The following is a 27,496-nucleotide window of genomic DNA, read 5'->3' on the forward strand; positions in this document are numbered from 1 at the left end:
TGACCTCGAGATCGTTGAAACATCTGAAAGGTTTAGGTGTGGGTGCTGCAGACCCCATGCCATGGGCTCCCGGGTCAGCCGTGCTGCAGGACAGAGCCAGGCAGGGCTGGAAGGAGGGCTGCCAGGACCACAGCATCGCCCTGACTCGGAGTATCTGCAATTCAAAGAGCACGCTTCCCCTTCCAGAGGCTACTGGGGCTTCGTCTGAAGAGTGGCTGCTTCTCCAACTTGGCTGCCTAAGACATTTACTCAAGTGACAGCAGTTGGTGGCTGAGCCAAGATATCATGGAGGACTAAAAAAAAGCACAAACTTAAAAAACCCATGTATTCTTAAACCATCTTGCACACACCCAGGCACAAGCTAGAGGCATAATACCGTGCACCTACACTATCCACCTGAAAAATACAGTAAAATGACTTAGAAACACACTCTTTATTTGAAAAACTTTTATTTCGCATAAAACAGACCCATTCCCTTTGTGGGTCAGATGTTACTACCTTTAAAAAAATGTTTTTTAACTCTCCTTCCTGTCCCACTGAAAAATTTATTTTGAAAGGGTTAAGAAGAGTCTATCACTGCTGGTCAAAATCGGCCTGAGGATGGCCGCCAGGGGCAAAGGCCTGAAGGCATCATGTGGGCAGGCCTGGAAGCCCACGGGGTGCGGCATCCTCAAGCCCAGGGGCGGGAGCGCCTCCGGACTGCCCTCCAGGGAAGCTGCATGTGGACCTCCACGGTATTCAGCCTCCAGTTTAGTCAGCCTTGAGTCTGGGCTGCTCCCGCGCCTGCCGTTTGATGTGTGTGATATACGTGTATCCATCCTGCTTCCCTGCCTTCAGGGGAAACCTGCCTGGAGCTGCACATATTCTCACAGCTGGAGAACACTTCACGCAGCAAGTCACCAGAGTACTCAGATCAACTGCAAACTAGTGGTTACAAAATGAGAGCTTTAAAAAAAGTGCTCTACTAGAACTGGGTGTCCTCACAGTCAGAAGCAGAAGGCTGGGGCTGCTGTGCAGGCCTGCGGCTCTGTGGCGCCTCTCTGCAAAGGCTCGGGTCCGCCTTCCAGACTGCACGTCGCCGTGTGTGCTGTGGAGGATGCCACAGTGTTAAGGCTGACCAGGACCAGAAGGTGACACTGGGCGCTCCTGCTACGTCCGGCCACTTATAGCAGATCCCTAGGCCACACTCCTTCCGAGCCACTTTGCAAACTGCTTCCCTGTTGTGGGGCCAGCAGGAGCTGCAAGGGCCGAAGGCGGCTCTGCCAGGGCTGGACCAGTTTTGTGGCATTCGAGAGGAGAGGTCTGGGAAAGGCCACGTGGCCAGTGAAGGTCTTTTCCCACGTCCAATTTTATGGGACGACTGGGGTTTGAAGACGGAATCTAGAAACCCTCCTCTCCCCTTTTTTAAGTAAAGAGAAAAGAAAAGGAGACCTTTGCCTCATGTGAGAACAGGTGGAGAATCAGAGCTGTGGCGGCCACTAGCAGCGTTATCTCCCGGATGTGCATGGGAGAGAGATGGCAGCTTCTGGACAGACAAGGATGACACAGGTTCTTTGCTCCTTTGCAGTTGGGATGAATGTTCAAGTTGAGGCACAGTGTGGTTCCCATGGAAAGCCCGAGGTCAGCACGGCCACTCAGCCTGCTCCGCTGTGGGACGCCTTGGAGGGGCCAGGCCTCTGCTCCCAGCTGGCCCCAGCCCACGGAGGTGGCAGGCGGCTGGACCGCCCCTGGCAGGCGGGTCTGGTCCGGATGGTTCCTCGCTGGGCTATGTGCTAACTGCTTTGATGGACAAGCACCCCACCCCGATTAGCTCAGTGGCTTGATGAGCTGTACACAGCCAGGCTGGTGCGGAACCGTGAGAAAGGAACAGTTTGGCTATAGGAGCTAGTGATTTGGGGCTCGCCACCCTTTATGGCCCCATGAAGATCCGGCACAAGGCAGGTGCCCGTCGCCTTCAGAAGGAAGGGCGGGAGTCGCTGATCTGCTTGAGAGAGGCCAGCCTGCATCCCAGCATCCACTGCAGCACTCACGTTTCCATCTAGGTGAATCTTAGGTTGGGAGGAGGGAATTCTCACCAGCCACACGATTCCAGGGTCCCACCCTGCACCCTCTTGGCCAGTGTAGATGAGGGTCCATCCTGAAACCTTCTTTAACATACGTGCAGAGGAAGGTGAAGCCCTGGCCCCCAAACTGAGACAAGGGCCAGTTCTGCACAGCCAGAATTCTCATCGGGAGGGTGAGAGTGGCAGCTCTGCTGTTGGCTTGTCCCAAAACAGAACGGAAATGCACCCTCATCACATGAGCGGTCCAGATGGTATAGCGCCAGGGTGAGGCAGGCACCGGGTGGAGGAGGGGACAGAAAGCTGTAAGCAGGACCCACACGGGGGTTCTGGGCAGCTCCCTGATGCCAGCCAGGCCAGTGATACGAAGAGAAAGGCTAATAAATAGATGCATGTGAGGAGCGCTGGGCAGCCCTGGACCAGGTCGCGTAGGATGCACCAGATGCCGCTGTGGCTCCCGCACCCGGGTGCAGGTGATCAGTGTCTCTAGTAAAGTATACAAACGAAGTTACTTCTTTTCAAGTATTAAAAAAATAAGTTAATTGACAAAAAGGGTTTGAAGCGGCTGAGCATCTTGCCAGGTTGTCAGCTTCATTTCAATGTGCAAACACAGGAAAAACACCGAGGAAAAGGTCATCTCCTGCCCCGACATAAATGTGGAACAGGGACAATGCCTGTCTGCCAACTGGGGGCTTAGAATGCAGGGCCTCATCCTGTCCCCCAAAGTCAGCATTTTCCAGTGTCAAAACGGTTGTGAACTACAAGCAAAATGCAGCAACCCACAAGCCTCAGGCCACAGCCAGCAAGCGGCCCAGGCATTTGGCCACTTAGGGTCCAGTGTGTGATGTTCGGCTGGAGGGCAGACCCCTCCTGCATCCTCCTAATTTGCATAATAATTCAGGAGCCTGCCTGCCCCTCCACGTCTCCTGTGATGCTGGGGTGGGCGTGACTGGACGCCCCCATCCTGGGTCTCGATCGCACCCTGACCCCTGACCCTGCTTTCGTGGGGCATTAAGTTTCTTTGGTGGTGCTCCAGGGAGCATGAAGAAGACAGTGCCCCTCGCACGCTGTGGCAGCGCACTGTGGTTCTGACGAGGAGCAGCTTCCCTCTCTTACCAAATGTGCCAGTGGAAGAAAGGGGCACAACCAGCACATCCTCAGGGAGCACGTGGGGTGGTCCCCTGCGTCATGCCATACACGCCGTGCTCCTCCTCTGAGCGGGAGGTCCAGGTGGGCCTCCTCCCAGGAGGTAGAGCCATCTCAGATAACCACTGTCACCTGGGGCTCCCCGCTGCACGTGGGACTCTACCACTTTCCAAGCAGCACACGGGCATCTGAGCGCAAACTCCAAGGAGGTGCCAGGCCTCCTCAGATAGCGGCTCCGGGTGGTTTGGATGCCACTGCCCGGCCAGGCGGATGCCAACAGAAAATGGAGCGTTGGGTGGGAGCTCAGGACCAGTTAAGGCTGAAGCCCTTGGACAGCATGGCAGCCTCCAGGTCCTTGTCCTCCTCTCTCTCCCGGAGCCGCTGCTCCTCCAGCAGTGCCACCAGTGAGTCTCTCTGCTCCACCACCTCCAGCATCTCATTGAGAATCTGCTTCTCTTCTGACAGCTCCTCCTCAGTCTTAAGGTGATCTTGAAGGAGAAGAAGGCATGAGGTGAGGGGCCTGGAGGTGGCACCCACCCTGGCCTCCATGGGCGCCTCACCCCACTCACCTTCCACTGCCATGCGTTCCCGGAGCTCCTGCTGCAGTCGGCTCTGCCGGTCTTCCAGCTCCAGCTCCCGTGCACTGAGGAGGCAGGGCAGGAGGGAGACAAGCCACAGTGATTGGGGACCACCCCTCACCCCCAAATCCGGAAGGACCTCCATGCCTGCTGTGACAAGCATGGCGCCGACGCCCCCTACCCAAGGCCACTCACAAGATCATCAGCTCCGACTCGTAGCGCACCATGGCGTTCTTCTCCTGCACTAGCTTGAACCACTCCTGCATCAGCTTGGGGTCGTCCTTCTTGCCCATGCCTGCCGAGAGAACGCTTGTGTCGGGTGCAGGGAGTGCCGCGCCCACCCTGGCCCGCAGGAATCACACGGGGCAAATGTGCAAAGAGGGCCGAGCAAGATGCTGCCGGAACTTCCACTCCCAAGCCAGGCCCAAGGTTTGCCTGCAGCCATGGGGCCCTGGCGTCCCCCTTCCCAGGGCCTGCACTTTCCCATGTCCTGCCATCCCTGTTCACCCCGTCGGTGACCTCACCAGCGGGGACCTTGCCCTCCCCGGGGCTGGTTTCTACCCCTCCTGCTCTATGTCCTCTCTTAGGATGACTTACATTGCTTTCCCTCTTTTTTCCCACTCAATGTTTATTTGGCACTTGCTACGTTCTAGGTCTCCTCGGAGGAAACCCGTCTCCTAAACGAGGCAAATGTGAATTTGTAAACTGCACCCTGCCCTCAGATCATGCTCTTTTAACTCAGCTCTTTCTTGGGCTACTGCCCCTCTCCAGGGGCCACCAGAATAGATGCCTTGTCTTTTGTTTACCTCCTGACCAGGGAGAGAAGACACCACCCCTTAACTTGTGGCCTATCAAACTTCCGGATGCTCTCCCGCCGGATCCCGCATGGTCGATGCAGGGCATCTCAGGATGGCCGCAGGGTTTCTCATCAAGAAAGAGCAGAGAAACACTAGCAGCCCCTGGGGATGAAAGGAGGTGGCCACGCCCTGCCCTGGTCCACTCCAACAGAATGCCTGTGGCTGGTGGCTGCCTGCTAGCTCAGGCTGCCTGAACCAACAGGTGCCGATACCAAACCTCCCCCAGGGATGGCCTGACCGCTGGGCTTCACTGTGGCGGGAGGACAGAAGGAAGAAGTCTCCAAGGGACCAAGCCACCCAAGGAGAGAAGAAGGTCCTTTTCCTTGGAGCACAGAAGTTCATGGCAAAAGTGTGGTCCTGCCTAAAATACATGCTGTGTCAGTGGCTCTTCAATATTTTTGGATTACAAACCACTTTGAGAATCTCATAAAAGCTAGGGACTCTCTTCCTAGAAAAATGCTTACGTGTGCAGAGCAAACCATTTGATGCCGAGTTCCAAGCTGCTCCTGGGCTTCCTGCGGTCCATCCATGGGCCTCAGGTTAAGGGGCACTGGATGGGGACATCTTTCAGAGGCCCTTGCACTCTCTGCATCGCTTGGCAGGGGGCCTTCTAGGCCAGTTAAGACAAGCCCAGGAGTGTGAGGAACACAGCCTTGGAAGGGCCAGCCACAGCCCGAGTCCTCCCTCACTGCTAGCTGCCTTTCTCCACCTGCCTTTCTGGCACACGGTACACAGACACATCTCTTATCTGCAGTGGTGTCTGCTAGACAGTCTCTACCCAGCGGCCACACCAAGGAGGCAGAAATGCACCATGTTCAACAAGCAGGGGTTAGTGTCTGTACTGTGCCCTAGTGCACATGCAGTTCTGCTCCCAAGAGGGTTCCTGCCCCTGAGCCTCCTCTGAAGGACGGAAGCCCCCCGGCCTGTCCAGCCTGTGACTGTGGAGTGCGTGCCTGAGGGTCAGGGGACCAGTGCTCTCCTGCGACTGTGGAGTGCGTGCCTGAGGGTCAGGGGACCAGCGCTCTCCTCACCCAATCCAATAGGCTTGGGTCTTGGCTTTTAAGCCAGCCCCCACTCAGTTCCATGCATTGCTTTCGGAGCATCTCTGCACAATGTGCCCACATGGCTGTGGAGGAGGGGCCCGAGGCATGCAAGCTGTCCAGTGCGCCCGGCCACGGCGGCACCAGGGAGTCTCTCCCGCTGCCCACCTCCCCTCGAAGATACAGAAAATGCCACCGGAGACGTGCGGACAGCGCTCACTAGCTATGGAGAGCTCGCCCACGGCCGCCGGCAGGGGCTGTGGTGTGTGGGCAAGAGTCGGGTGAGCGCTGTGGACGGCAGTTAAGAGTTAGCAGGGTTAGTCATGGCCACACCCCCCACATGCCTTTCAACGACAATCTTATCACCACAACAGACTTCAAATCAGACAAACTTAAAAAACACACACTCGGCAAGACACGAGGTAGAGAGGTTTGCTTTCAGTGGTTGTTTGGAAAGGGGCCCGAGGGTACTTGTGTAGATCAGTCTTTGTAAGGACAGTATTCCTTGACTCTCCCATCCAAATCGCTGCATGCAGGCGGGAGGCTCCTCACCTGCATCCCTGCCCCTCTATCTGATGGATCTGAGACTTAAAGGCCCCAGCCACCAAGGGCCAGCCAATGCTGCAGCCCTGAAGGACCCAGACCTGGAGGCTCTCTGGCTTCACTCTGCACCCTGGTCCTCCCCATAGACAGTCAAAGGGATACTGTACCTTTAGAAACTGCCACAGACTCATGACATTTTGTAACAGGACTATTGAGGGTCAGAGAGAAAGAAAGAGAGAGAGAGGGAGGTAGGTGGGTTCTGGCTCTGGGTTTGACTAGTGTTGCTACACCCCCTCCGAGGCAGTGGGGATGGGGTTGGCGAGGTTACGTTACCTTCCTGGACACAGCAAGGGCAGAAGGAGAGAGGTCTACGTCGTGGAGTCCCGCCACTGGGCTCAACTTCAAAAGGGACCAAGCAAGGAAGAGGAGGAGACGGAGAAAGACAAAAAAGGAAGAGGAGGAGAGGAGCAGGAATTTGGAAGTGGAGAGGGACAGGGAGAAGGTGGAATAAAAACAAGCAGAGGACAAAAAGCATAAAAAGTGAGAAAGGAACAACAGGAGGAAAAGAAAATAATACAAGAAATGGAGAAGCAGAAACAAGGGAAACAAAGTCTACAAATGAATTAAGTCCTTTTTTCAGCATGGAACTGAACAAGAGCAGACCCAGCTCCAGGCAGCATCACAGAGGGGGCGTGGGGCCAGAGCCGCAGTGTGGATTCCTCCAAGAGGGATGACGTGTTCCCTACACGATGATGGCAGCACTCGGGCCACAGGGCCCTCCTGCCTCTACTCCTTATCAGGAGGGCGGTGGCAACTGGGTTGTCATAACAGGGGCCTTTGGGGCCTTGGGCCCCCTCCTCAAAGCCCCTGGATAGGTCTGCCTGGCTCTGAGACAGACTGCATTCAGTAAGTGGCCAACATGGCTTCCAGGCTTGCAGGTGACAACCTGGCGTCACCTCCCAGACCCACGTGGAATTCTCTAAGATGTCACCACAGGTATGTGCCTGAGGCAAAGCTGGCCTTGACAAGTGCAGGGCAAGGAGGGGCCTCTGAGTCTGTGGGGGCAGCACCCCATCCTGTGATGGGCCTCCAGGACGCTCACACCTGTGCTGCTTCAAATTCTGAGCCAGGACAATTTTGGGGAAATGTACAAACACAGAGGTGACTTCCACCCGTCTGTGTCACTGTCCCCTCTCTCCCCCAGGAACGGGGAGAGCCAACCACCCCCTTTTCCTTCTGGCCCTTCTATGGCTGTGCAGGGACCCCACACTGCAGCTGGGGGCTGTCACACTCTGGATTGTGAGACCAAAGGGGTGAGCTGACAGGACACGCCAAAACTGACAGGAACGATGCTGGGAGGAGTGCTGACGGGGCATCGAGAGACAGTGTGCAGAGAGACAATTCTAGATCTGGGGTCTGATGGCTACTCAAGGACGAGGGAGAGGAGTTTGGCAAGGGACCATCACAGAACCACAGAGCACACACAGGGACAACAGAGCCCAGGAAGACACGGGGCCTCGGCCCGCAGGGAGGGCAGTGTGTGGTTTACAGAGAGAACAGGGTTGAAGAAATGGCCTTGTTTTACTCAACAGAAGGCCAACAAGACAAACGGCTGGCTGAGAGGCCGCTCAGCGGTGCAGCTGCATGAATACAGGTGTTTTCTGTCTTTGAACCCTTCCAGTGTGGTGCCTAGTACCTTGGGCACACTGAATCTGCTATTGGGTACAACTTCAAAACCAAAGCCAGGGACAGTGTGCACGCGTGTGAAATGCTGACTGTACCCACTGTGCTAAGCACACACGGCACAGCCGGCCGAATGCATGGGTACGAGGGAGGATTTCTTTCCTCAACAATACACTCTGCCTTACAGCCGACCTATGGTCAACCTCGGCTTCAAAGTGTAGTCTGTGTTGAGGCTTGGAACACCTGCATGAATCCCATCAAATATGTCAGTGAACAGTCCCTGCCACCTCCTGGGACTGGTGTCACAGGTGAATAGGCCACGTTGTGGAGCGGAACAGCGCCCATGTGATACACAACCAAAACATATCCAAAAGGAAGAGGCAGGCGCCTGCATGGGTAATAATTACAACACGTGCTTCTGCTTTCTGGACAGCACAAAATACAGCTTTCAGCTGTTTTTATGTAGGCCACATCCTCATACGCCCTTCCCAATACAGAGAACAATATAACAGAATACTGGGAACAGAAATTAGGAAGTGAAATTAGAAAAAGGGAGCATCAGGTAAAGCAAGCATTTAAAGAAACCAATAAGGCTTTCTCCTAGCAAGAGGCGGAAGCACGTGTGAGCGACCGGCGAGTCCGCGCTGCACTGCGGGGCCACTACCTTCGGACTTCCCTGTACGCTCCACCACTTCCACAACGAGCGAGGCTACTTTTATAAAATCAGAAAAAATGCCCAATCAATACAATTTTCAAAAGAAGAAGTGGAAGGGAAAAACCGATCAAACACGGGGAGTCCCACCCGGCTGGAACCTGACTGAGCATACGTGGGGCGGGGGTGGGGGGCTTATAGTAAATGCTTTGCCTTTTAGGGGGATGTAAGAAATAGAAGATTTGGTTCACTGGTTCTAAGAACAAAGATGCTGTCAAGCTTTTGGCAAATGGAAGTTTTTTGGTTTTTCTCAATGTCAGGGTAACGAGTTTCCATCTGTTGCTAACAGGTGCTATAATTTACCACTTCTCAAAGCACTCCTGTGTGCCCTGGGCGCCGGCCCCCCCTCCTGAGCTCCCAAGCAGTGAGCGGGTCCTGGTCAGAGGACCCCTCCTCCCTGGAGCACTCTGCTGCGTCCCCAACACTCGGGGGCACATCTGCTCCATCTTTCCCTCTGAAGCAGCACTTCCTTTGGACGTGTGACCCAGGGGTGGCTCTTTAGTGCCACTTGCTTGACACCTGGCGGGCAGGCAGTGCCTGTCACCAGATTTCAAAAAGCAACAGTACACCACCAGGGAGTGAGGCCTGTCCAGAGCAGTGCGTGAGATGGGCATGGACGGCACTCTCCGGCTTCAGAGCGCCCTTGCATGCACCACCCACGTGATCCTCACACCGGCCAGGTGTGGCTGCCAGGATGGGCAAATTCAAATGAGGGTTCTGAGGCTCAAAGGAGTTAAGTGTGGCAGAGCCTGCAAAAGAAGCCAAATCTTCTTGCCCACTCTGAACTCAGAGCTTGCCCTCTTCAACACAGGCTCTAGGCAAATCTAACAAATGCTGGCATCTCAGGCAGCTCAAGGAAGAGCAGTCCCACAGAGCCTGATCAGAATGCCACACCTGGAAGGGAGGCCCGATGTCCCTTCCTGCCCCATCTTCTGAAGAGGCCCTGAGAGGGTAAGTAGAGTTTGTTTTGTCTGTACCTGGGAGACAGTGAAGGCAGGACCTGAATCCAGGCTTGGCCTTCCTAAGTCGGGGTACCCCCTACACTACCACCTGGCCCTTAGCACACCTCAGCACCTCACTCCAGGCCCTGCCTCTCATGGGCCCAGGACCCAGTGTGGGGTAGAACGGCGGACAGGGTGGGGGAAAGAGTGGCCAGCTGTAGGGCAGGTCCCTTTCTCTGTACTTGTCCTTCTATATTCCCACCTTCTCTCCAACCAAGACTCTTCACCTTGGCACACTGCATCAAGAAGACACATGGGCAGCTGGAAAAACAAGCAGACGAGCCCACACACTGAACCTAGATGGTCATCTGGAAGGCAGGCAGGGCCTACCTTAGTCCTTCTGGTACTCAAAATCCAAGAGCCGTAGCCCTGAGACCGGGGGCAGAGGCTTGAGTGCCCAGCTCACAAGGATTAGTGAGGGTACGGTCAGAAAGCTCGGAGGTACGGGGCTCACACCTGTGATCCCAGCACGTCGGGAGGCCAGGGTGAGAGGACTGCTGAGCCCAGGAGTTCGAGACCAGCCTGGGCAATGCAGTGAGACCCCGTCTCTACAACCATTAGCTGGGTGTAGTAGCATGAGTATTTATAGTCCCAGCTACTCAGGAGGCTACGGTGGGAGGGCTGCTTGAGCTCGGGAGGTCAAGGCTGCAGAGAGCCGTGACTGCACCACTGCACTCCAGCCTGGATGAGTGAGACCCTATCTCTAAAAAATAAACAAATAAGTAATAATAGCCCAGAGGGGCCAAGACAAAGGCCCAACTCTGTTCACAGCCCGACAACCACCAGTGACAATCTGTGTGGTGGTGGGTGCTGGCTTGATGCTCTGCATTTCCGACTCAATCATTCAATTCTGCCTGGTTCTATTTAACCCACTGGCTTCTACATTGATGCTGATATCAAAAACAGCAATGTCATAGATGAATCATGGCTTGTGGTAAGGACAATGTGGGAGACTAATAATTTATACCAGAAATGTTTACCGAGCACCCCAAATGCGCCAGCCACCAATGCTAACCACATGGCAGCCATAGCAGAGGAAGCAGAGGTGAGCACAGCCACAGTGGGCAGGCAAGTCAGTGGGCCGTTCTCCAAGGCTGCTGAACAACTGGCCCCAGGGACCTGCCCCATCTCAGTATCCATCTCTGCCCACTAGACAGGCTCCCAGCTACCCCTGGCTGGACAAAGGCATCATCCCCACAGAGCTGGGGAGGTCCCTAAAGCAGTGTCCAGCAGACCAAAAGAGGGCCAACGAGGGAGACTTCTAGAGCCCAGAGGCCCCACCCTGGAATGTTGCATTTCCCCAGGGAAGACGGGGTAGGTCCTGGAGTGTCACCAGACTAGTACCACACACAGAGATGTAATGAGGAAAATGGGCTTTTTATGAGCTGAGCCATCATTTACAACTGTATTTCCACGTGAAAATACAGAATTCCAAAGAATCAGCTTGCAAGCGTTTTAGAACACCAGCCTTTCAAGAGGTGGAGGCTGGCCCCACACCCTCCCTTCTGATACGCTGTTGTGTGTTGCACGCACAGAAACTCTGTAGAGCCCCAAGGTTAACGTCTTCCCCTTTCAGCCACACTTTTGGAACATCCTGCATAGATAGAGATCATTTTTGGTTTTCAGTTCCCTTTGGTCTCTGAGGATCACACTCCAAGGCGTCGGGGACAGGAAAGAGGCTCGCTTATTTCTCAGGCATATTTCGAGGCTCCACTTTCCCGCCTCTCTGGGCAGCCATGTGCAGCCCTTAGCTTACCAGGGTGGACTCTCTGGACTCTCATTTCTCTTGTTTTGGCGATAATGCCACTATATTTACTGCTAAATATAGTACCACTATAAATAATAACATAAATATTATAATGATAAATAGTGTTGGAGCAATGCCTTTTTTTTTTTTTTTTTTTTTTTGAGATGGAGTCTCACTCTGTGGCCCAGGCTGGAGTGCAGTGGCTCGATCTCGGCTCACTGCAAGCTCCGCCTCCCAGGTTCATGCCATTCTCCTGCTTCAGCCTCCCGAGTAACTGGGACTACAGGCGCCTGCCACCACGCCCGGCTAATTTTTTGTATTTTTAGTAGAGATGGGGTTTCACCATGTTAGCCAGGATGGTCTCGATCTCCTGACCTTGTGATCCACCCGTCTTGGCCTCCCAAAGTGCTGGGATTACAGGAGTGAGCCACTGCGCCCAGCCAGAGCAATGCCTTTTTATCAAACTCCTGTCACAGACACCAAAGAGCTTTTGTCACCTTTTCCTGGGAAACACCAGGGGCATTACCTGTCATGGCTATGCCCAACTGATTGGATTAAACTTTCAGAAAGCAGTCACGTGTGGTGGCTCACACCTGTAATCCCAGCATTTGGGATGCCGAGACAGGTGGATCACTTAAGGTCTGGAGTTCAAGACCAGGCTGGCCAACATGGTGAAACCCCGTCTCTACTAAAAACACAAAATTAGCTGGGTGTGGTGGCGCACGCCTGTAGTCCCAGCTACTCAGGAGGCTGAGACAGGAGAATTGCTTGAACCCGGGAGGTGGGGGTTGCAGTGAGTGGAGATGGCGCCACTGGGTGGGTTCCAGCCTGGGTGACAGAGCCAGACCCTGTCTCAAAAACTTTCACGAAGCAAAGTGCTCAGGGCTGGAATTCCTTGGCAGTTCAGGTTTACGGAGTGGGGCCACTGTAGATTTTCCGCTCTGCCTTGCTCAGGTTATGCAGCCTGGGAAGTGTGAGGGAAGACTGACCAAATGTGTTGCTGACTAAGAAGGCACTCGGCTATTCTGAGTCCCCAACCCAGGAAGCCTATTTGGTGGGCACCACCAATGCCATGCTCCTGGCCTGGCGCAGCCTTGGCACTGCAAGGCTGAGGTCCAGTCTAAAACCTCGGGCGATGACAAACACCATGGCCCTGACAGGGGTCCCAGCTGGCTGGTGTGCAATACTGCAGACATGCAAGCAGCTGTCATGACAGGGTGAGGCTGGTCCGGCAGGCCCAGTCTAGCATACACATAGTAGGGCTGGGAGACACCTGGTGCTACACAGACTTAGTGCAGAGATAAAGCTCCAGGTTGGGAGGAAAAGTGAAGGCAAGAAACCAAACAAATACATGTAAGAATTACAATCTAAAACACACACACACACACACACACACACACACGCTTTGGGAAACCTCGCAGGTTCCAAAGTTCCTAAGCAAAGCAGAACCGAGCTGACGGTGGACTGGTCAGGCAAACCAAGAATCTATCAACATGAAACCCAGAGAAGCAGAGAGAACAGGAAGACAGCTGCTCAGAAGGGCAGGGGCCGGCGTCCCTGCACCTCCATCTCACAACAGCAAGAGGCCACCCTCCAGTCCTTCATGTTACATTTCTAAACCTTTCGTGTTCTTTAAATTTCCTTTGAGACATATAAATCAAGAGATGAGGTCCCTGAAAACTAGAAATTATGTGTGTGCATTTTCAATCCGTTTTAGAAGAAATGTGGTTTTCTTCTAGATTTCCAGTCATCTGTCTGTTCTAGTGCAATAAAGCAGGCTGGGCTGAGCCTGTTCCGGGTCCCAGGGAAGAAGACAGAAGGGGAGTGGCCACCTGGGGACCCTTCCTCTCTGGCCCAAGGGTTGTTTTGAGTCTTTTTAATGATTTCTTTGGAAACCACAAAGTCCAGCTATGTGAGGAAGGGAAATCTTCATTCTTTATACTCTGTGGCTGAAAAAAGAGACTTTCAGAGCCTTTAGGTAGTTCACTGAGAGCCACTGAAAGAGCCTGGAGCGTGACACACAGAGCACAGGGCAGGGATAGGAGTCGGCCCCTCTGGGCAGGAGGTGGCATTCCCAATGCTCCGAGGGCTACTTGGAGCTTTGCTCTGCCCATGGGAGAAATGAGACAGGTGCTATGGCACAGAAATGGGGCTTCAGGGTGGCCTTTTGGGGGTACAGGCACAGAGGGGCAACCAGGTTTTACATGAGGCTCCAGATCTCAAAAGGGTGATTTTCCCTCCAATTAACGAATATTACCAAGTGCTCCAAGAATGTAACAACAGCAGAAACAGAAAAGAAACCTAATTCGGGCATTGCCGTCATCCTCATGGGTGTGGCGAGAGCAGGGCCTGAAGTCCACAAGAGACTCCCCGCAGAGGGGAATGTCCCCTTCAAGCAGCAGCCCCCACGTGGTGAGCAGAACCCGAGAAGTCTTGAATTTACGCAGCCTAACGGTCTGGGAAAGGGGAAGTGATGAGCTGATGAGCCCACATGGCTTCAAAGGGTTATGAGTGTCAGTGGTGGGGCACTATGTGATTCACAAGGCACCCTGAGTTTCCTTTTTCTATTTATTTCATTTCCCCCTGGAACTTGCTGGAATTCTAAATTCAAAAAGCTAGTAGCTGGAGTCTGGGAACCCAGAGGAGAAAGCAGCTCACTACCTCTTCTCACTCTAGCAAGGGGGGTAAAGAAAGCAGGAGATGTGGGCCGGGCACAGTGGCTCACGCCTGTAATCCCAGCACTTTGGGAGGCCGAGATGGGCGGATCACCTGAGGTCAGGAGTTGGAGACCAGCCTGGCCAACATGGTGAAACCTCGTCTCTACTAAAAATACAAAAATTAGCCGGGTGGGGTGGTAGGCGCCCGTAATCCCTGCTACTCGGGAGGCTGAGGCAGGAGAATCACTTGAACCCGGGAAGCGGAGCTTGCGGTGAGCTGAGATCGCGCCACTGCACTCCAGCCTGGGCGACAGAGCGAGACTCCGTCTCAAAAAAACAAACAATCAACAACAACAACAAAAAAACAAAAAACAAAGAAAGCAGGAGATGCGATGTGTGTGTTAATGGCATCTTGAACTGGGAGGGAAGGGTGGATACAGTCCTAAAGAAATGCGTTCTGACAGCCCCTTCCAGGAGATTCTGAATGTAAACGATTTTTTTTTTTTTTTTTTTAAAGAGACAGGGTTTTGCTTTGTTGCCCAGACTGGAGTGCAGTGGTGCGATCACAGCTCACTGCAGCCTCAAACTCCTGGGCTCATGTGATCCTCCCACCTTAGCCTCCCTAGTAGCTGGAACTACAGGCATGTGCCACCATGCCCAGCTAATTTTAAAAATTTCTTTATAGAGACGGGGTTTCACCAACTTGCCCAGGCTAGTTTCAAACTCCTGGGCTCAAATGATACACCTGCCTTGGCCTCCCAAATTGCTGGGATAACAGGTGTGAAGTTTTTCACACAGTGGAATTCGCTTAGCATGGACATGAACACTCGCAAGGTGGTGTTAGGAGGAGGCAAGAGGCATTAGATGGGAAAAGGGTCTGTTAATTGGAATGTAAGCACCGGCCCTTCTGCAGCACCAGTGGCCGTTGAGTGTGGAGGTCCCTGAACACACCAGAAGCCCTGGGACACCGAGGGAGTTTCCGAGGGGGTGGGTCCGTGGGAGTGCGGGATTGGAGAACACAGGAAGCACAGACAGCAACAGTCTTTCTTCCCAGGGAGGTGAGAGCCCCGCCTTGGATGTGGCACTGTCTGATAGGTGGAATCACAGAACTATGACATTGGTTTTTAAATGAATGGGCCAAGAAGTGACCCTCTTAAAGGAATGGGGTCAGGGTAAAACATGAGACAATTATCTTTGACATTCTTCTGTTTGAAGACCACCTCTAGGCATGGAGCCTCCACGGGGAGATGAAGTGGGTAGACTGCCAGATCAAGGACACAGGGACAGGGAGGAGGAGCCAGAGTCCCCAGGATTCCCCTCGACAGAATGGCAGCTGCCCAGGAGAAAAGCTGCCCAAAGCTTAGAAATGAGACACGGGGGTCAGCCATTCCTCTGAACTAATACAAATGGCAAGATGCCAAACATACTGCAACCTCTAAGCTAGTGGTTCTCCTGCTCTAGAGGGCATCAGAACCCACTGGAAGGTCTGTTACAGCAGATAACCAGGGCTCACCCCGGAGTTTCTGATTCTGCAGGTCTGGGGCAGGGCCTAAGGCTGTGCCTTCCTAACAGGCTCCTAGGTGATGGTGCTGCTGGTCCAGGGACCACACTTTTGAGAACCATGGCCTTGAGCTTTTCCTGTCTTCACTGAAAAGAAGTACAAAATGAGTCCCAGGACAGAGCAAGGAGGGAGGGGCGTTGTTATGGGCACCTGTCAACCTGGCTTTGAGTTTGGTGACTCTGGGTAGAAATCACTACAGAGAAGCCTTTCCCTCGCACTCAGCTCTTCTAGAGAAATGAGAGCACACCCCGGTGAAAACGGTCGGCCTGAGATCTTGGCATGTTTGCTTCTTTGCGTAAGTGTGGCAGGCAGTGAGCTCCCTAGCAGATATGATGCCTACAGTGAGGGATGAGATTCAGGGCAAAAGCTGTGTTGGAGTGTGTGTATTTAGGGGACCAGGATGCAGATGCAAGGCCGGTGGAGTCGGGTGGGCAAACTTTTATTATAAAAAATTAAAACGACCCCAGGCAGCAAAAGCAAGCTCAGATCTTCCTCTGGAGCACACGTGGGCAGTGGGGAGATCAGCACGCTGCTCTGTTTTGAGCTGGAAAAGGGTCTGTGCTTTTGCCATTTGGTTATTGGATTGATTTCTCCTTGTTTTTGTGAGCAGGGACTGGGAAGCGTGGGTGGAGAAAGGGTGTCAGCGGGGTTAGTGTCAGCACAGGCGCTGCCATACATACCACCCAGATGCAAGTCGATGAGGTCACTGTAATAAGACTCTCCCCAATAGTCTACAACAAGGAATTGGTGAAGAGAGAGTTATTCCATCAGGTAACCCTCCTGTCCCCCCATACCCAATCAATGATATGATATGGAGCAGTCAATGATATGGAGCGTAAGAAACAGACACAGCGAGGCGGCAGAGGAACGGCTGGAAAGCATGCGTGCCTAAGTGCATCACATACCGCATGTCCACACATGCCGTATCTGCATACTGCGTGGCTGTGGGAGGAGGGCAGTAACTAAAACCCACTGTGGGGAGTCAACAGTCACTATCAACACGATCCTGCGTACGCCAGGGATCAGCCAGGACAGAGGCCTTGGCTTTGCTGGGAACTCCTGCCCGTGGGACTGAACCTTCTCTAACTAAGAGTTAACAGAGCGGGGCTGCCTGCGTGTCAGTTGCTGATACTGGAAGCCCCAGGCTGAGGGGCTGGAGGCAGGAGGCAAACGTCCTACAGAAGCTCTGAAATCCTTAGGTTTCACGCAGCCAGTGCTCTCCCAGGAATTCCCACGACCCCACTGCGGACTCTATCAAATGCCTTGCAGACCCACTTTTGCCAAATGGGTTTGAGAGGAAGGGGATCCTGTTTCGAGGCTTAGGCCTCCAAATTCAGTTGGCCTTCTTAAAAACAGGAAACGAGCAGAGATTATGCAGAGTTCTTCCCCCAGGCACTTGGCCGAAGGCTCCTGGAGGTCTGCCGGCCCAGGGCACTCCTAGCCTGGTAGTTCCACAGCTGTCTGGCCAAGAGCGCTATGTAATTTCCACGCCTGAGATGCAGACGGGGCGCTGCTGAGAGGCTGGGCTTGAGCGGGCAGTCCTCATCTCCCCAGAATCATAAAGACACACAGAGCATGGCACTCGGCCACCATGGTGTTGCCCTCTCTCCAAACCCGCATTCTGAATGCAGATCCTCACAGCCTCCGGTCCCACCTGAGGGCTTCCCCTTGAGAGTGACACAGCAGACAGTAGTAGAATGCGGTCCTGCCCCAGCTTTTCAACGCATGCTCAAGGCTGAGCCAGTGGTTTTGTAACAAAAAGGCTTCCCAGGTGCCCCAGGACTGGAAATTACCTAAGTCGTGGCCTGGCCCTAGGATCAAAGGTGCTGAAGCTAATCCTTGCAGCCTGGCCATACGTTGTCATACCTTAGACAAACGGAGAACGGGATGGCAGGTCCATGCCAGAGCCCTTCTCTGGAAAGGCAGCTTGGCTAACAAAGTCTGACGCCCTCAGACGGTGATGGAAGCTGGAGACCACCAAGTGAGATGATGGCAGGTTCCAGCCAGTTTACTACAGTCCCCAGGGAAGGGCGGACTGCCATGATGAGAAGACTCCAGATTATTATCATGCCCAGCTGCCACTGCCTTCTTCAGGGCTCAGCCAGGTGCCACAAGACTAAGGAGAGGAACGGGACGCAGAAGCAGGAGAGAAAGCAGCAGCAGCACGCACACCTGGGCTTCAGAGATGGCATCGGCCAAGGAGGGGCAGGGCCACGGGGAACTGCGACGGGAGACCAGCCTTGGAAGGGATGTAGTCACATAAAAGAAGGAACATATTTGGAAATTCTTATATTCTTATGGTAGGAACCATAATTCCTGAAAATTCCGGAGAGTTCCTCAAATGCATCACAACGAAATATCCCAACAGAGCTACTAGGGCCCATCTTGAAAAACAGAACAGAAACATCTTTGGATAGATATATCTGCTGAAGACTCATCTAAAGGAAGGAGTTTGCACTAGGACAGTGGTTTTCAAGCTTCTGTGGAACCCTAAGGTTCTTCCAAAGGCATTCCAAGGGGTCTCCCAAATACCTGATGTACAACTACTTGTAGCTCTTTTAAGAGCCCTTATTAAAATAAGACACACCACCTTTAAATGTTTTTAAGACAGAGTTTCGCTCTTATTGCCCAGGTTGGACTGCAATGGCGTGATCTCTGCTCCCTGCAACCTCCGCCTCCCGGGATCAAGCGATTCTCCTGCCTCAGCCTCCCGAGTAGCTGGGATTACAGGCATGGACCACCACGCCAGGCTGATTTTTTGTATTTTTAGTAGAGACGGGGTTTCTCCATGTTGGTCAGGCTGGTCTCAAACTCCCGGCCTCAGGTGATCCGCCCACCTCGGCCTCCCAAAGTGTTGGGATTACAGGCGTGAGTCACCGTGCCCAGCCCAAATGTTTTATATGTCAACTTTTTACACACTGGAGCCCATCAACCCAATAATTTGTGCTGCCAGGTGAGCTTGATTTTGTGGGGCCCTCAGGATCAAGTTTCTGCCTCTCTCTGTGTGTAAGTGGCTGAACTCCCTGAAATGTGTTAGTGAAGAGGACGTTTTATTCATTTATTTATTTAAATTCTGGCCTGTGGCATAGTGCTCACCTGCCACCGTTCAGGGTCTGTCCAGGAGAGCTACAGCTCAGTGACAGCATGCGCGCCTGTCAGCGAGTCCCTTTATGTAGGTGGGTAACACATTTTGCTGCGGTCTTACAGCATAGCTGGGTTTTTGTTTACTTTGTTTGGGAGCCTCTTGTTTGAGACTTGTTTGTCTTGAGGAACAGGAACTGCTGTTAGATTTGCTATGATCCAACCGTGAAAAAAAAAAAAAAAGCTCTTGCCTCATTTTAAACTTCTAGTGTCTACATCATTTAAACTGCAGATATCCTGAGATTTCCAAGTAAGCTGTTAAAAAAACCAAAAACCAACCAAACAAAAAAACCCTGTTGTCACTTTTAGCAGCTACAGTTCTTGTGTGTACTGGCTGGATGCTGGGGCTCGGTCATGTCCACGACTCTCTGCTATAACCTGTATTTTCAAATCTGTGTTAATTATTAACATTTTAGAGTAATTCTTTTTGATTTTAAACTTGAACTTATAATCTTGTAAAAAGGGTTCTGCTGCTAAAAAAACAAGTTTGAAAACCACTGACTTAGATGGCATTCGGGTTGTATATGTTTGAGGAAATGTGATTATCTAACGACTGGAAGAAATAATTCTGGCAAAATCCTACGCCAATCTTCTATGGTATATTATTTTCCGGCCCTTTGGCAGAAGCTTGAATAACAGGGCCTGTGACAGGGGCATCGAAGCATTGTTTTACACTCAGACTTCACAGAGGCCACGGGCGCTCAAGTGCTTTACGGAAACCACCAACCTTGATGGCACCACCACCTCAACCTCGTGAGTAAGGAGGGCAGGGCGCTGTCTTCTTCCTGAAGGGCTTAAACCACGAAATGTGGTTATTGTGTCTGTGTGTTGAGATCTATCCACTGCTTTCCATCTTGGCGGAAGTGATTTGTGGAGAAGGGCAAGAAGGAATGAAGATGAGCCTAGGCTCTCTCCTGGTATCTTCTGCAAGAAGAGAAACGGCACAAGGGCAGGGCCCCAGATGCCCGGACGCAGTCGGGCACAGGTGGGCTGGGGCCAACTCCATCTGGGCTCAGGCTTAACTGAGGAGGCCAAATCAGAGCGCGCAGAGCAGGGCAGGGGGGCAGAGGCACCGCAGGTTCGCTGGGAAACCTTGGACCTTCTTAGGTGAACCCACATCTCCTTGCTGTGCTTGTCTCACAGTAACACATCCCAGTCGTCTCAGCCTATTGGATGCTAAGTGCTTCAAGTTTTTGCATTTCCTTTGGTAGCCTGGACTTCATGCATTAACAGCATCAGGTGAGCCCAAACCAAGAACATCCACATCCTCACCTTTCTCCCCATCCCATCTCTTTGCCTGAAGGTCATCACTGAGTAGACCGATAAGCTGCAATTTCCAGGCCTTAAAGGGCCTGGGAAAGGAGACCTACTTCCATTCTGGACTCCCTCACTCCCCACCACACAAACTTCAGTCCTACGGGCCATAGGAATTCATCTTCACACCAGGCACTTCCCATGAGCCCATGGGTCAGTCTTTGAGCAAGATCAGATGGCAGCAGCTGGCCCTGCTCCTGGCCGCCTCCTCCCAGTTCTTCCGTTTCACAGACAGCCTGCCTGTCAGCAGAGGCACCCTGCTCCCCTCTGCCACACTAGAGTGAGGAAGTAAGAGGACACTCCTTTTCTTCATCCCCAGCTCACAATTTGAACGCTGAACCTGCAGGCTATAAAGAGATGGAAGTTTCCCCATCCAGAGACTAGACGAAGATTTGTGGATGTTTGAGAAGGCAGAGTGGCCACTGCACCCCCGGGGCTGGTCCTGCAGCTTCAAGGTCCTGAACCAACAGGACTTCCTGGGCCGTGGGGCCAGAGACGCCTCAGGCACTCCCTTGCATTCTCTGTGCCCAACTATGCTGAGCGCGGCCGCTCAGCTTCCCTGGGTGGAATGGCAGGAATGAGCGCACCACACTCTCCAGGGCTTCCTTGCCAGGAGCAGCAGTCATGAGCACAGGGCCCTGCCAGCCACTCCCTGGTGTCTGCTCCACGTCGGCTAGTCACATGCCCCGAGCCTCTCCAGCCCTGCCCTAAGTGACCAGCGTTCAGTGGACACAGGGCCTGGGTGCCCTCTGGAAATCTGTGTGTGCTGAGGGTGGCCACATACTCCCCCACCAGCGGTGTTGAGGGCTCTGTGGGCAGGAGGGTCCCAGGGAACTAACGACAGGAGGGGGTCTGTGGGATGCAGGCTGGGGACCTGCTCAGTGCAGTTCTGTGATGGTTCCTTGCGGTTCAATCTCCCTCACTCCCAGTTATTCCCTCCTAGAGTAAATGGCGGGGTGGGAAGGAGGGGAAGAGCCAGCGCTCGCCATCAGCATGCCTGGGACGGAGTTTTGCTCTATGGGAAACGGCAGCCCAGAGGGGCTGCGGAGCAGGATGGGCCTGGGGCTGTCTCAGACGGGTATTTTCTTTTGCTTAACAGGAAGCCCCAAATCTCAGGGATGAAGGGCCCCAGAAAATCCTGCTGGAAAATGAGCTGAATTCCAGGTGAGGTGAAGCAAAACTAGCCTACCACGGCGGGAGGGAGGGAGGGCTTCCTCCAGGAGCAGAGCTTAGGAGGGAGCCTGGCAGTACCTGCTTCGCCCCGGAGCGCCTTCTCCACAGCCACGCCCCTTTCCTCCAGCCGCCGCTGCCTCTCCTCCACCTGCTGCAGCTGCCGCTGGATGATCTATGACAGACAGCACAGCCTGAGCACCTGGCTCTCCAGCCCCGCTTCAGGAGGACACACAACTCCACACCCACGTGAGGGGAAACAAAGGAGTTGCCGCTCTGGAAAGGGCTCTAGTCTGTGGGCGGTGCGCTCAGGGTGTGGTGTGGAGACCACCTGCACCCGAACCACCTAGCTTGTGTAGACGCTAGGCTCCGGGCCTTGCTAGTCAGCATCAAAGCGTGTGGACGTGACTCAAGTAGTGACCACCCTCCTAGGAGTGTTGCAGAGACAGGAAGTGGATGTAAACTGTGGCAGGAGGGGCCTGAGTACCAGAATCTCGGACTGTTCTCAGGGCAAGACTGCTAGAGTGCTGGAGGGGGTTCCTGAAGAGTGCGGTGGAAATCCCATCTTTACGATAAAAATTTAAAAGAGAAGGCCAGGGGTGCGGTGGCTCATCCTTGTAATCCCAACACTTTGGGAGGCCGAGGTGGGCAGATCACAAGGTCAAGAGATCGAGACCATCCTGGCTAACATGGTGAAACCCCATCTCTACTAAAAATACAAAAATTAGCTGGGTGTGGTGGCACAGGCCTGTAATCCCAGCTACTCGGGAGGCTGAGGCAGGAGAATTGCTTGAACCAGGGAGGCAGAGGTTGCAGTGAGCTCAGTGCCACTGCGTGTCCAGCCTGGCCACGGAGTGAGACTCCGTCTCAAAAAAAAAAAAAAAAAAAAAAAATTCTACAATGGTCTTCTAGATTCAGGGTCTGTGCAGCCTGAAGACAAGCTGGAGAATGGGAGGAGAGCTCTGACCTCTGACCTCTTCCCACAAAAATCCCAGGCCTATCAGAGGCTGAGGGGCCACAAATGGACTCCTGGTGACAGTCCTCACAATTGAATGAGGTGACTTACAATGATTATTCTACAACAAAGGATTCGGGAAACTCAATGCAGGGCTCTTCCCCCTTTTTTTTTTTTTTTAATGAGATGGAGGTGGCTGGGCGCGGTGGCTCACGCTTGTAATCCCAGCACTTTGGGAGGCCGAGGCGGGCGGATCACGAGGTCAGGAGATCGAGACCACGGTGAAACCCCGTCTCTACTAAAAATACAAAAAAAAAAAATTAGCCGGGCGTGGTGGCGGGCGCCTGTAGTCCCAGCTACTCGGAGAGGCTGAGGCAGGAGAATGGCGTGAACCCAGGAGGCGGGGCTTGCAGTGAGCCGCGACTGCGCCACTGCACTCCAGCCTGGGCGGCAGAGCAAAACTCCGTCTCAAAAAAAAAAAAGAAAAAAGAGATGGAGGCTCGCCCTCTCGCCCAGGCTGGAGTGCAATGGTGCAATCTAGGCTCACTGAAATCTCCACCTCCCGGGTTCCAGCGATTCTCGTGCCTCAGCCTCCCAAGTAGCTGGGATTACAGGGGCCCGCCAGCATGCCTGGCTAATTTATTTTTTTTTGAGACACAGTCTCTCTGTGTCGCCTAGGCTGGAGTGCAGTGGCACAATCTTGGCTCACTGCAAGCTCCACCTGCTGGGTTCACACCATTCTCCTGCCTCAGCCTCCCAAGTAGCTGGGACTACAGGCGCCTGCCACCATGCCTAACTTTTTGTATTTTTAGTAGAGACGGGGTTTCACCGTGTTAGCCAGGACGGTCTCGATCTCCTGACGTTGTGATCCGCCCGCCTTGGCCTCCCAAAGTGCTGGGATTATAGGCATGAGCCACCACACCCGGCTAATTTTTGTTTTTTTAGTAGAGACGGGGTTTTGCCATGTTGGCCAGGCTGGTCTTGAACTCCTGACCTCAAGTGATCTGCCTGCCTCAGCCTCCCAAAGTGCTGGGATTACAGGCATTGAGCCACTGCGCCCAGCCTGCTCTTCCCTTTTGACTGACAGCTCCACCAAGGCAGGGCCTCTGTGGCTGCACAAGCCAAAGGTGACCTGGATGGCAGGGAGGCCCGTGTACCTCTGCTCTGCTCTGCACTGTGCTTGTGTGGCAGGGAGCAGCTGGGTGGATAGGGAGATGCTGCCCAACCCTCCCACGCATGTGCCCTGGTCCCATCCTCCATGGTTTTACCTGGGCTCGATGCAGCCGCTTAAGCTCCTCCTGCTTGGCCTGTCTCCGAGCTGCCTTTTGCACACGCCGGGTCAGCTTGGCATTCAGTTCCTCCTCTGTGTAGGTTCTTGGCTGGAGAGAACAAGAGAAATTTCCTCAGTCAGGTGCACGGAGGCCTGGGACAGGGGTGGGCAGCAGCCAGCAGGGGCCTGAAGAGGTCTGTCCCCCATGTCGGAGCTGGTACTCGGGCAGACAGGACAAGCTGTCCTCTGTACAGTGCTAGCAGGACGGGGGTGCTGATAGGCAGAAGGCATGAGGTCTGCAGAGTCCCCAGCCTGCAGCAGCCCTCAGTGCCACGGGCACACCTAAGATCCACAGAGTGAGACATTTCCCCACCTCTGCACAGGGATAGGAGGCTGAGTGGGGACCGACTGTTAGGCAGTTAAAACAATAAAGGGACACACACTCCTTTATCATTGAGATCACCTGCTTCCCAAATAAGGATGTCTGGTCTTTTTAAAACTTTGTGGGAGTAAAAACATTGGTAGGCTGTTTCACCAAGCCTCCTGCTTCTAGGAGGCTTACAGGGGAAGCAAAGAGAGAAATCGGGATCCTTTTATTTTCCTGTTTGGTATCAAAGGCCACTTTCTTCAGAAGAGCAGTATCCATGACAGTCTTCCAAGAAATGACACCCAAGTAGAGAGAACAGGGATGTTTCTCTTTAAGTCAAGTACAGTCTGAAGAAGGAATTGTGGAGGTGAACCTGGACCGACTCTGGGGTCTGCAGAGGCAGCCGCTGGCCGCTGGGAAGAAGAGAGGTTGTGGCCTGGCCAGGGCTGTTGCGCCTAGTGCCATCGAGAACAGAGGAGGCAATGGCTCAATCCAGTGCAAGTCCACGGACTGGACAGCCACAGCCCCCTGCCTACGTGGGTGCCAAGGGCTCAAGGGAGCATCAGATGCTTTGAACAAACCGTGGGCAACCAGAGGGGCAAAGGTTAGGGATTTGCCTTTATTCATAAGACCCTCTTTATTGCCTCTAAGAAAATGAAACAAGGAGACTATATGAAAGATTTTTTTTGAGAGAGGGTCTCATTGTTACCCAGGCTGGGGTGCAATGATGCGATCATGGCTCACTGCAGCTTCAAACTCTTGGACTCAAGTGATCCTCCTGCCTCGGCCTCCCGAGTAGTCAGGACTATAGGCGTGTGCCACCTCGCCTGGACAATTAAAACAATTTTTTTTTGTAGAGACAGGATCTCGTTATATTGCCCAAGCTGGTCTTAAACTCCTGGGCTTAAGTGATTCTCCCATTTCAGCCTCCCAAAATGCTGGGATTACAGGTGTGAGCCACCATACCTGGACAACAAGAAAACTTTCATAGACTTCAAAGAAGACAAACATGACTTGGGGTCTATACTCATAACCTTCACTCGAAGAGCTCAAATGACAGAGGGTCCCCTGAACAGGCAGTCCCTAAGGGTCATCAGTGGTGTTTCAGTGCTACACCTTGCTGATCAGAGCTGAGGGCTGCTGAACTGCCCCTCTCTGGGGTGCCCAGCCCCACAGTGGCAGCTCTGTCCCAACCCGAGGAACCTGGAGCAAAATGACCACATGCACTCCAGCCGGTGAGGAGCAGGTGTCTCATCCTTCCCGCTCAAGACATGGCTAACGGAAGTACTGCTGCCAGTGTGTGCCACAGCCCCATGCACGCACAAACACAGTTAGTGAGGATGTGGCTGGAGGGCCAGGGCCGGCGCCGGGTGGTTAATCACAGACATGCATGCAATGGTGACCAGCTGACGGGAACGAGACACTACCTTTGATGCACATGATCTCCTGAATGCCAAGGCGTGTGGTACATAAATCGACTTTTAAGCGGATGGCATCAGAAAACAAAACAGAATAGTAATAATAATAATGATTAACAAATTAAAAATTAAGAACACAGAAATATGGAGCAAAATAAGTTAGAAGTTGAAAACAAACACACAAGACTTAAAACACGAGATTATTTTTCACAAAGTCACACAGTACTGCCTAGGTAGGAATCTGGGTGTGAAGATCCTAGTGGCGGCGTCTGAGTGGACCCGGTTTTGAATACGGCCGGGGTTCACTCTTTTACTGGGAAGAAACAGCTTGTTCCTCGCCACCCCCAAAACTCGCCTCATCTCAGTGTCCCTTGTGTAAAGTTACAGCCATTAAAATATGTGATTCTAGATGCTTTTCTCAAGTGACCATGTGCTTGTGGAAATTCAACCCACTTCTTCCTGCTGAATGCTCCGGGGGAGTGGAAGTGGGGGGCGGGAGGAAAGGGGGTCCTGCTCTCAGAGACAGACAGACGCAGCAAAACTAGAAAGGAAACCGACCATCTCTCCCGAAAGGCCCTCCGCTGGCAGTGTCCCTGTGTGCCACCCAGCTGCCATTTCTTGATTGTGCCCGGTAAAGGGAATTGAACTAGCATCAGTAACTGCTGTTCACCAAAAGCACGTCAGACAGCAGCAGGAGCCTCTTCTCATTCCATCACACCTTGCGCAGAGCCGCTCTGAGGGTCACGGTGAGTCACATCTGCTCTTGTGGTCTCACCAGCCATATTAAACGGCTGAAAGGCACTAAGGAAACCAGGGTGTGTGGTGGCACACAAGACAGGGAAGTCCTGAGAGTTCCAGGCCAGCTGCAACCCCAGCTGCGCTCCTTGCTGCTCTGTTCATCCCATCTGTGGGGTGGCCTTGTGCAGAGCTGTGCTTCCCAAGCCTGTAGGCGAGGGAAGAATAAATTTGCCTCCTTCGACTTTGAGCACCTGTGTCCCGCCTGCCTCAGGTGGACCCACCTCTCCCACACATCAGAACAAGAGAATGTTGTTATGAGAACAAGCCGGTTCAGAAAAAGAGAGAGACAGATGATTTCCCGAAGCGGCTTGCAAAAAGCCCACAGGAACTATGGACCACACCCTAAGGAACAGCATTAACATCTTCACCTATGGCTGATGTCAACAGTAATGGGGGGCAGTGGCTGCCTTCCCACAATCTACCCGTTTTCCGGGCTGGGAGGGGTGAAGTCACCACCTGTCCCTGTGTGCCTGAGGTGGTGGCCAGCCACAGGAGCTGACGTTCTGCTGTGAATCTGGATGCGGGGTGGCAGGGTGCCCAGGCCACACCCTGGTGGGCCGCAGGGCTCAAGAGGCAGCTGTGTTGCTTGTATTTAAAGTCAAATGGGAGCAATTAGAAAAGAGGTAAACGCAAGTGCTCTCTTGTAGTTCGGGCTACAGGTGACTTTTTAAAAGTCTGAATTATCCTAAGTTTTCTATAATAAACATTTTAAATAAAAAATAAGTATTTTGACTGGTTTAAAAGTTTCTAACAAAACAAAACCCAGGCTCTTGTTTCACAGATGCTGTGAGGCGGGAGGAGGCGTCTGTGCTGCTGGAGTGGCTCCGGGATCCTGGTCTGGCAGAAGTGGCTTCCTCCTTCCGAGGCAGGTCAAACCCCATCCTCACTTCAGAGCCCCTGTTCCCCACACTTATTTTGAAAGACTTAAGCCCACAGGAAAGTTGAAAGAGGAAGACAAGGAACATCCAGATGCCTCTCACCCATGTCTGCCAAAGGTTACCATTTTGCCACATGCTTCATCTATATGTCATCTTTTATATGACCTTTTGTAATGAATCATTGGTAGACACCACGATGCTCCATCCCTAAACATTTTAGGATGGACTTCCTAAGAACTCAGACGTTTTCCTATATAACTTTCCTACATAAAAGTACATCAACAGTGCCTTTATCACTTGCAAGGAACTTAACAATTTGATAATATTACACATTTATACTATCATCCAGTCCTCAGCTGAATTTCTTTAATTGTTCCCAAAATGTCCTTTATGGCTGTTTTTGTTTGGTTTGTTTTCCTCTTTAGCATCCGTGTCTTGAAAAGGCACAGTACCCAGCTCTCGCTCAAGCTGACTCCACACCATGCGGAAGTCAGGTCGGCTGCCTGTGGCTCGGCTGTCTCCCGTGTCATCTGTCTCCTAGGTTGGCCGTCCCCTAGGTCATCCATCCCCTAGCTCGACCATCTCCTCGGTCCTCAGCCG

The 27,496-nt window shown here is 53.0% G+C and overlaps 1 protein-coding gene and 1 pseudogene across 14 annotated transcripts in view; both read right to left on the bottom strand.

The window, feature by feature from the left end:
- Positions 1–432: 432 nt before the first annotated feature.
- LOC115835837 lies at positions 433–1,346 on the bottom strand (annotated as a pseudogene). Its single transcript, XR_004030830.1, has one exon. The product of XR_004030830.1 is annotated as an uncharacterized LOC115835837 (transcript).
- The window catches only part of MICAL3 (microtubule associated monooxygenase, calponin and LIM domain containing 3), a 238,895-nt gene continuing 211,831 nt past the window's right edge, over positions 433–27,496 (bottom strand). For 9 of the 13 annotated variants that reach the window (XM_030815781.1, XM_030815782.1, XM_030815785.1 and 6 more), the window contains 6 exons: positions 23,434–23,544; positions 21,292–21,385; positions 6,558–6,623; positions 3,980–4,079; positions 3,776–3,849; positions 433–3,694 (listed from right to left, as the gene is read on the bottom strand). In XM_030815781.1, coding sequence (XP_030671641.1) covers positions 3,510–3,694; positions 3,776–3,849; positions 3,980–4,079; positions 6,558–6,623; positions 21,292–21,385; positions 23,434–23,544 — 630 coding nt within the window. In that variant the 3' untranslated portion in view covers positions 433–3,509. Of the gene's footprint in view, positions 3,695–3,775; positions 3,850–3,979; positions 4,080–6,557; positions 6,624–16,265; positions 16,317–21,291; positions 21,386–23,433; positions 23,545–27,496 lie in introns of all 13 variants that reach the window. The other 4 variants (XM_003278329.3, XM_030815787.1, XM_030815791.1 and 1 more) reach the window with 2 other exon arrangements.

The sequence above is a fragment of the Nomascus leucogenys genome, chromosome 7b (genome assembly GCF_006542625.1).
Source record: "Nomascus leucogenys isolate Asia chromosome 7b, Asia_NLE_v1, whole genome shotgun sequence".
NCBI classification, from domain to species: domain Eukaryota; kingdom Metazoa; phylum Chordata; class Mammalia; order Primates; family Hylobatidae; genus Nomascus; species Nomascus leucogenys.